The following is a 10627-nucleotide window of genomic DNA, read 5'->3' as shown; positions in this document are numbered from 1 at the left end:
GTTAAGTAGGTATAATATGATTTTTTTTTATATTTACTGTCATTTTCTGCTTGTGATTTCTTAGAACCAACACTCGCTATTAAATCTCTCTACAAAGGTTTATAAATACGCCTCAAAGTTATAGAAAACAATATTGGTCATATTGCGGTTTTATCTTAAGGATACACAATGCAGTGCCGAGTGATAAAGTTGTATATAAATAACAAATTTAAAGTAAATGCAACAGTCGCTACTTTCCTGTTAATTGGAACTCAAGGCAACTAAGTGCAAAGAGGAATAAGAAAGAGGTAATACAGTTTAATATACGTTTTTATTGAATCTCTATAAAACAATATTTAAAATGCTCGCGTTATTTTGTTACCGTACTCTACTGAAACAACTTGAAGGATTTTCACGATTTTTTTGTACCTACGTATTATTAGGCAGCTCATAAAATAATATACACCTAATAAAAATAATATACACCTTAAGAAAACAGTTGAATTAGTTATTTTAGATAAGATAAGATAATAATAAGAGATGAGAATGAATTTTATTGATGTTTTTCAACATTAATTTATTGGATCTTGTAGATAAATAATTTGATTGTGATTATTTTAACAGCAATGACGGACATAAAGAAGAATCTCCTGCTATTCTTCGACCGGCCCACGGAGCCCTGCTTCATGCCGAAGAGTAATTTGGCCGTATTCCAGTTGCCTCCAGATTATTTTGTAAGTTAAATCATATTTTAATACCTTTAATCGAAGTTAAACTGAGTAAAAACCTACCTTCCTTTGTTTATGCATACTAAATTTTAATTAAATCTATGTATATTGAGAATTTTACAAAAATGATACATTCAAAGGGTTTTCTTATCACATACAGACATGTTTGTGAAACAATGTTATTGACTGAGGACATGGTGATGATAATATTATTATTTCCTTGTTGTATTGTATTAATTATATCCCATTATTTCCGGCTAGCTTTCCTTTATTTATCCAATATATCCAATATAATTAATTAATAATTACTTGAACAAAAATAAATTCTTATTGGAAAAAATATAACTTAATAATATTCTGAACATATTCATTATCTAATAATTAGCATAATATCTAATTTAAATAAACAACACCGCCTATACGGTACACAAAAAAAAACAATTTTAAACCAAACAATTAAACCGCTTTCAACCCGCATCATCTCGAAAGACGAAAATATACCTACATAACTCCTATCTCATTTACAGCCAAAGAAATTCCAAGCTGCAAGAGAAATTTTAGCAAAACGTTTTGGAAAGGATGCGACTCGAATCATCCCAATAAAAAAGATTACCATCCCGGATCTGTCTGTGCCTCTCCAGCTCCCTTACATGGCCACCTTCTCACTGTTCATACCTTGGCATAGACAAATGGCAACTGCACTGGTCAACATTTTTATGGGTATGTTCATCTTAATATATAAAACGACTGAAAGATCAGTCAACGCACAGCCCAAATTACTAGACCGGACTGAAATTTAGAAAGCTAGTAAAGGTATGAATGTTAGTACTATAAAAAAATATTTTGACCACACCAGCGAAGCTGCAGGCAACAGCTGATTTTCTTATTATTATATTATTGTCTTTTTAACTAGCTTTTGCCTGAAATTTACGCTTTCTTGGATTTTACAAACTGAATATGAAATTCGAAAGTTTTTATTCGGGCCGAAATATTAAAATTTGTCTCTCACACATTAATTTGACTTTGAGATAGTAGATAGTTAAACCTACTAATATATAGATATATTATTTGGTCAAGAATAATTGAAGAAAACAATTGTTGCTTATTAGCTTGTTTGTTTGCGACTTTCACGTATCAATTATGAGCATTCTCGCGTATTTATTATTACCTGTTACAAACATGACCTAAAGAGAATCTAAATATGGTAGTAAATTAATACCTAGGCTCTTTGATGTTCTGGCATGACATGAATAATTGAGGAAAGATGTTATATTTATTTACTGAGATAATTAGCCAACAAAAGATTGTCTTTTAGAGTACGTCTAACGGTCTAACGTATTCTAATTATATAAATTATATCGTATAATTAAGTTTATATGTATATTCATTAATCTCAATCATCTCCTTCTATTTCAGAAGGAATAATCCACTTGCAGAAATATGCCCATTAAATAAGTTTCTATTTCTTTTAACTTAAGTATTTATATGTTATATTATTTAGGTATGAAGAACTTAGAAGAGTTACAGTCTGTGGCAGCATATTGCCAGATGCGAATCAACCCTTACCTTTTCAACTACAGCCTCTCCGTTGCCTTACTAAACAGGTATAAACATTTTGTTTGGACCATCCTCTTACAATATTATTTATTTACACTTATAATATTAATCTTTAAATCTTGATTATGTTACGTATACCCACTGTTTTCATAAGTTCAGTTTTTTTTTATTTTTCCTGTAATAAATGCAGATTATATCGATTTAAATATTTCAAAATGCATTTAGAATGTTTTAACCTAATATAATTTGAATTATTTAATATTAATTATCATAATAAAACACAAACAGCTTTGCAATAATGAACTTCTAAGCATTTTAAAAATTCATATCTTGTTAATAATGCATTTAAATATTATGGTATATCACTATAACACTAATTATTATCTGAATCGCATTTATCGTCTCTACAGAGAGGACACCAAGAACCTGAACTTTCCTACCTTAGTGTCTTCATTTCCAGACAAATTCATAGACCCCAGGGTCATGAAAAAAGCCAGGGAAGTCAGCTTTATATATCCTGTAAATAAAAGGGTAGGTAACTTTCCAATTTGTGACCCATTTTATTTTTTTGTTTACTTACCATACGAAGTTATAACTAGTTACTATATTGAATATTATTTCGACTTCCAATTTCAGTTTAAAAATAATAATTTTAATAAAAAATTAAACCGCCTTTAAATTCGACTACATGAGAAGCACCTTCAAATAGAAAAAACATCATTAAAATCGGTTCACTCAGTCAAAATTCAAGAGGTACAAAACAAGTGATTCAAAATTAAGAACCTCCTCCTTTTTTAAAGTCTGTTGATGACTAGAGATTGTAAATTGTAAAATCTGTATAATTTTTGTGATCATGTTTAAACATAACTGTAATCGGCTCTACGAATTCTATTAATCAACTAAATCAATCCCAAAGCTGGTACTGGAGATTCCTCCAAACTACACAGCAGCAGAGTGGGACCCGGAGCAGCGCGTGGCGTACTTCCGCGAGGACATCGGCGTCAACCTGCACCACTGGCACTGGCACCTCGTGTACCCGACCGATGGCAGCCACGCCATCGTTGCCAAGGACAGGAGGGGGGAACTCTTCTACTATATGCACCAGCAAATAATCGCTAGGTGAGATATTAGACAACTAGGTATGTTGGCATCTCGTCTACCTGTTAGACTGAATCCACTTTTCTGATAATGTAGCAGTGAATAGTTCTACGACTTGCATCAAAAGCTTAATTATGTGAGATATTAGATGACTATTTTTCATTGGCACCACTGGCTATAGAATGGCACTGGCGCCACTGGCACTAGCGCATTTTTTACCAGTCACAAACAGCTGATTGGTCGGTTGTGGATAACCACACTAGCACCTCGTCTAGACATACAATTCGCAAAATCGCTCTATACTGATCAAGCTGTTCTACCATGTGCATAACTGCATAGCCTCACTTCAGCTCAAACTTAAATAGACCTGAATAACTCTTACATTTATAATATTATGTATTGGCAGGTACACAATAGAACGTTTCTGCAATAAGCTAAGTGCTCCGGAGCCGCTGCACAACTTCCGTGAGCCGATCAAGGAAGGTTACTTCCCCAAAATGGACTCAACGGTTGCTAGCCGTTACTGGCCGCCAAGGTAACAACGTAATTTGTAAAACGTTATCTCCGTCAAATAAAAACAAAAAAAACGCGTCGGTCGCGTATCAAATGAAATTCCCAAGGGAAAGAGATGTTATGCTGCGATAATAAATAGCCTAAAGAGAATATGTTACCTATTCTCTAGCCTCCTATTAATCTCCAAACATAAAATTCAAATCTAAAAATCGTTCTGCTGAGACGTGAAAGACAAACTCACAAAAGGATGTACATTAGGTACACAAGCTCTTTTTTTAATTCTTCATAATATTAGTTCGTTATTATTTTGTTATAGGTTCGCTAGCTCATTTATGAGTGACTTAAATCGTACAAAAGATGGCATCATCATGGAGATCACAGAGCTGGAGTACTGGAGGGACAGGATCGTGGAAGCTATCGACTCTATGTCTATTTTGATGGTAAAATATTGGAAATTATGTGGTAGTTGTGATTAAGAACTTACCAGACTTGAGATGCTGTTGATATTGTTTTATATATGTATAGAAAACAGTTTAGTTAAAATTGTAATGATAATATTGGAAAAAAGAATAGATTAAAAAAAATAATACAATTTACGATTAAACATTATAACTATCTATTTTTGTCATCACACCTTTTTATTAGTAGGTACATATTACCTTAATTAAATAGCCTTTCAAAAAGCAATCCAGACAAATTATTGTATTACATTTGAACTATTTTAGCCTGGCGGTCACAAAGAGCCACTAGATGAAAGAACAGGCATTGATATTTTGGGAAATATAGTGGAAGCGTCAATACTAAGTCCCAACCCTGGATTCTACGGCAACCTGCACAACATGGGACATAACTTCCTGTCCTTCATGCACGATCCAGATAATAAATTCAAGGTCTGTAGACTGTATTATATACTGAACTGTTTGTTTCTTTGCTTCTAACTAAACTATCAAGTTTGCATGTTATAATATGTATCATTTGTTATTGACTGTTTCCTTGGTATAGTGGATATAGTACGTGAGCGTTAGCGGGTTCCATTCCCGGTCGACTCGGGACTTGAGACATAATATTAATTCTACATCATCCGCTATGTATATGGAAATAGGTTTTGCAGATCAAATTATTCTTATGTTTTGCTCTTTGGAAATTTTATTCAGAACATAAATGTTCTCATAGCGATATCATGTATGTTAATATGGTACTTATATTATAAAATCAGGAAGAGCCAAGCATAATGGGCGACGTGGCCACCGCCATGCGAGACCCAGTATTCTACCGGTGGCATGCGTTCATAGACGATATCTTCCAGCTCTACAAGAACAAGCTGCCGCCTTATGTTAAGGATCAGGTCAGAATTAACTTAATAAAAAAAACAAAACTGATTAATGTTTTAATCAATTACACACCATAACCTACAAAGGGACAAGACGTTCTTCTCAAAAAAAGGGAAAAAAAAGGTACACATTTAAATTTTCACATGCAAAGAAGCACAATATTGATAAACGGGCAACCCATTTACCACCGAACTCATATAAACTTTGAACAAATGACGATACATACAAACGTAAACATTTGAATTCGATTTGGAGTTACATATAAGTTACTTCCAGTACTTGTATATCAAAAATTGCCATTATTCACAGCTCAACTTCCACGGCATCCAAGTGACGAAGATCAGCATCGCCTGCCCCGGAGACAACACGATCAATACCCAGTGGGAGCAGAGCACGCTAGAACTGAGCCACGGGCTAGACTTCACCTATACCATACTGGAGGGCAAATTGCTTGCCCGCTTTACACATCTTACACATGACGAATTTACTTATAAGTGAGTTTCTTTAATTACACAACATCAAACTCAAACTCTAATATTTATTTATTCAATTAGACTTCTTCTAGAAGCACTTTCAAATCATTATGCCATAGTGCATAGTTGTAACAGTTACCATAGGTTCGTTAAGCAATTTCTACGGAGTAAATGGTTGACTAAAACTCGATTCGATGTCGATTCAAAGATGCTTCTAGAAGAACTCTAATTGAATGAATAATGTTTCTGGTTGAAACAAATATTTTCCTGTTAATGCATGCACAACTATATTTTATAACAGCCACTCTACTAACCAAATAGATATATATTTTATAACAGCTACTCTAATAACCAAATATATTTTTAAATTACGGTTTATTTTGTTTGACTTAAATCATTACATTATTAATTCGTTTAATATTAACAGCTATGCCGTCACAATATAGAGCTGAATTCTATTCTTTATGAGTTCTAATAGCGATCAATTATTTAATATTTACAGTATCGAGGTGCAAAATACAGGAAAAGACACAATGGGCACAGTGCGGTTGTTCATGGCACCAACGCAAGATGAGAACGGAACCCCGCTTGGCTTCCAAGATCAGCGACGTCTAATGATCGAATTGGACAAGTTTACACATAAGCGTATGTACTTTTTAATTTGAATTATACGTATTTCACATCGACATCCCATTGCTTTATAATATTTATTCAGTTACGGCAAAGACAAACACGTATTAGAATATTAAATTCTAAATGCATGCCTTAACCAACCACAAAAAAAGGCGTGCGTGCCGAGCACACGTGTCAGAAGTGAAACTTCTTTGGCAATATTCAACGGTACGGACGGTATTTCCATGACGTGACCTTGAAATATTACCGTCGACCGGCTCCTAAAAAAGTTTCTATTCAAAAATTACATGCTCTAACCATTAACCATTAATTAAATTTCAGTGCCCTCTGGCTGCAGCAGAATCTCACGAAGCTCAGTCAAGTCATCAGTGACGATCCCCTACGAGCGCACGTTCCAGTCTCAAGCCAACCGCCCCGGCCAGCCTGATGTCTCCCAGTCTGCTGAACTGCAGTTCTGTGGCTGCGGCTGGCCTCATCACCTCCTGGTTCCAAAGGGCACAACTGAAGGATTTCCCATGGTGATCTTCTGTATGATCTCTAATTGGGAAGATGATAAGGTAAGGAGTATAGAATAATAAGCAATTTAATGACTTCTCAAAGATACATTACATGATGTTCCATGGGTTCCAAATTGCTCACAAAAATGATTGGTCCCTTAACATTGTAGAATTTGTAAAGCTCAGAAATTAATTTTTAATCACATTAGGCGATCTTTCTACAATTTCCACAATACAATTTATCCATCGCCTAAAAATAGTAGTAATGTTCTACCTATAAAAAACTCAAACATTAATTCATTTAGCTCAGCTCAAAGACGTTCAACCACTAAATTAAAACCACACACGCCTTTTACATAACCAAACATTTTAAAAATTGGCTTTAAAACATATATTTCTACAGGTGGAACAAGACACAGGCACATGCAACGACGCAGCGTCGTACTGCGGCCTGCGCGACCGCAAGTACCCCGACCGGCGCGCCATGGGCTTCCCCTTCGACCGGCCCACGCCCGCCAACACGCTCTCTGACTTCCTCACACCCAACATGAACGTGTGCAAGTGTGTTATACGCTTCAAGGATGAAGTACGGCAGAGAGAACCAAAGCAATATTATTAAGGACCTTGACCTTAAGAAACTTGTAATTTCTCCATTAGGCTGAAAGTTATTACAGAATATAATATGTCACCTGTAAAATGTAAAATGATGCAGTAACACTTTTCGGTGTTAAATGTTAAAAATATGTAATGACTATTCGAAAGTGCTTCTAAAAGAAGTCTAATTGTATAAATAAATGTTTGAGTTTGAGTTTGAAATGTTTTTGAATAAGTTTTAAACAATGTTTAAAAGATCAACTGTAATGGAGAAATTACACGTTTACAAAGTTAATAACATGTAATGCTTTGTGACATTTTTTATGATTGGTTTGTAAATTGTATTGCAAAGTATAGAACGATAAAAAACTTTTCTTCATTTGTATTTGAGAATCTTAAAATAGTTAATCTATTCTGCTTTTACTGGTTACTTCAGAACTTGGCTATGATAATGGACTATGATTGAAATAATATTAGTTATAAATGGGTCACTAGTTATAATTTATCTGTAAGTTGTGTACATATGTAAATATTTCTTATTCATAAGATAGTTGAATAAATTATGCCTTTCTATATCTTTCTTTTATTCATCAGTTACCTTTCTGATTAGATCCCCTGTAATAATAGGTACCTGCCTAATTTTCAACGTAACATAATATCTATGTTTGTTTCGCCATGATGTTTCAATTTATTAGAATAAATAAGAGAGGATAATCTCTTCTCCCTTCCTCTTCCAATATTTTATAAAAGAACCATAGATATAATTAAAATATATAAAAAGTTATGGTAAAATCAAATAGCAGACCTTTGTTCTTCATGTTATTAAATAAGTTTGCATACTTACTTCTTATGAATATCGTGGCACCTTCATTTATTTTTGCCCAGTTATACTTATAAAGCCGCTCATACACGCAAATATATCTACCTCTACAATCCTTCCAATATGCAAATAGACAGACATCCGTAAACTGCTAACTGGAACTCAATCACTGGAGATAATTAATAATTAATTAAATAATTGTTCCGAAATAAGTAATTGATACTGATAATTGAGTGTGGGAGTGGGGCTGGGATAATTTATAGGTGTGTTTGTTAAATATTTGAATGTAAGATAACATCGGACAAACAATAGCTAATTCGTGAATTATGTTTTTTTTATGACAATGTTATCATCGAAGAAAGTTTGAAAAGAAGGACTTTTTGAGAAATTATGTTTTGTATATAGGACAAATATTTTATTGTATGAAATCTATTTCATTACACCGTCAAGCACAGACATGTATCAAGATACATGTCTGTGCCGTCAAGTCTGCAGATAGACTGGGGTAGAAGACTTTAAAAATAACGAAAACATAAAAAAAATCGCAGTCGGATGAAACCCATTAGAAAAGGAGGGGAATATGATGAAAATAAAAGGAAAAATAAATTACGGTCAATCCGAGTTCGGGAAGTGGGAGGGGGGAGCTTTTAAGAGAAAAAAATGGTTTCTCCTGATTTCCGACAAAGCTACAAGTCCTATAGAAAAAAGTTCAATGGCAAAGTTGTAGGTAATTAAAAGTTCTACAACTTTTGAATTCACAATTTTTTCACATAACCTCAAAATTTAGGTGAAAAATTAAAAAAAAACAAGTTTTTGGTCTTTTATTTTTATCTACTTTAAAATTTATTTTTTTTCTACGAAATTTGGTGGAAACTTACTTTATTATGTCCCAAATACACTGTAATTTATTTGATTGAAAATATTTATTTTTTCGCCTTATTTTGAATTAATACCAAAAAAACAACCTAATTTTCAATCGAAAAGTCACCCGTCAAAATATCAGCTTTTTTCAAAAACTTGGGGTGCCTTTTATTCATTGAAATCTCTACTTTCATATGGTGTAAAAAAAACAAACACCACTATAGTAAATGTTCTCAGGAAATGCATACAAACAGTGTGATAATGAGCTTTTACTAAATCAGGCACACTTCTCGAACTATATATCTTCTCTTGTATCGGCTTTTCGGTAGTATTTCAAAAGAAAAATAATTATCTGTTCTAAGTTTAATATTTTACAGCATATTCAAAAGCAAAATGATGTCGATAAAAACATTTCAGGTAGTTCGAGAAGTGTGCCTGATTTAGTAAAAGCTAATTTTCACACTGTTTGTATGCATTTCCTGAGAACATTTACTATGGTGGTGTTTATTTTTTTTACACCATATGAAAGTAGAGATTTCAATGAATAAAAGGCACCCCAAGTTTTTGAAAAAAGCTGATATTTTGACGGGTGACTTTTCGATTGAAAATTAGGTTGTTTTTTTGGTATTAATTCAAAATAAGGCGAAAAAATAAATATTTTCAATCAAATAAATTACAGTGTATTTGAGACATAATAAAGTAAGTTTCTACCAAATTTCGTAGAAAAAAAATAAATTTTGAAGTAGATAAAAATAAAAGACCAAAAACTTGGTTTTTTAAATTTTTCACCTAAATTTTGAGGTTATGTGAAAAAATTGTGAATACAAAAGTTGTAGAACTTTTAATTACCTACAACTTTGCCATTGAACTTGTTTCTATAGGACTTGTAGTTTTGTCGGAAATCGAGAGAAACCATTTTTTTCTCTTAAAAGCTCCCCCCTCCCGTTTCCCGAACTCGGATTGACCGTAATTTATTTTTCCTTACATTTTTATCATATTCCCCTCCTTTTCTAATGGGTTTCATCCGACTGCGATTTTTTTTTTGTTTCAAAAATTATCTACTCCAGTCTAAGATAGCACCATTGAACGAACAATTGTCCGTATTTATGCAAAATGGAACCACTCGACAAATTTCGTTTTTTACTTTTATTGAAGAATACTCATTCAAATGTGGTCTAAATTCTTATACAAACAAGAACCACATGATTTTTACGTTGGAAACAAGGTATACTAAAAGCAGAAAGGAACCACCAGCAACAACGAATAATACCATATTAAGCAAAACCGAACCACAGCACCACGGGACTGCTTTGTTCAAACAAATAAACGATATTACTATCATGTCATTTTATACAAAACAGATCCACACCTACTTGGTACCATTATACATTACACATATTTCTATTAATAACAATTATTTTTAATACACAAAATGGAACCAGGTTTCTGTGGTATGGTTATGCGTAAAATAAATACATAATTTAATTGTAATTTTTTATTGCAAAATAAAACCACAAGCATTCGGTTCTATTATGCATAAATA

At 33.1% G+C, this 10627-nt stretch overlaps 1 protein-coding gene across 1 annotated transcript; it reads left to right on the top strand.

The window, feature by feature from the left end:
• The first annotated feature begins 224 nt into the window (after window positions 1–224).
• On the top strand, window positions 225–7944 carry LOC149478598 (phenoloxidase subunit 1-like). The gene is made up of 14 exons (XM_089708424.1): window positions 225–287; window positions 604–713; window positions 1235–1427; window positions 2209–2311; window positions 2675–2795; window positions 3181–3383; window positions 3769–3897; window positions 4192–4315; window positions 4601–4765; window positions 5092–5220; window positions 5516–5700; window positions 6182–6324; window positions 6634–6869; window positions 7213–7944. Exons 2-14 carry the CDS (start codon window positions 606–608, stop codon window positions 7426–7428), a joined length of 2055 nt encoding a protein of 684 aa, XP_089564550.1. The 5' UTR covers window positions 225–287; window positions 604–605; the 3' UTR covers window positions 7429–7944.
• The last annotated feature ends 2683 nt before the right edge of the window (window positions 7945–10627 follow it).

The sequence above is a fragment of the Colias philodice genome, chromosome 21 (assembly GCF_061535455.1).
Source record: "Colias philodice isolate Cphi_HAF_F1 chromosome 21, ilColPhil1 Martin Lab GWU primary, whole genome shotgun sequence".
In the NCBI taxonomy this organism is placed as follows: domain Eukaryota; kingdom Metazoa; phylum Arthropoda; class Insecta; order Lepidoptera; family Pieridae; genus Colias; species Colias philodice.
Note: the sequence above shows the minus strand (reverse complement) of the source record. Positions and strands in the feature narration are given on the sequence as shown.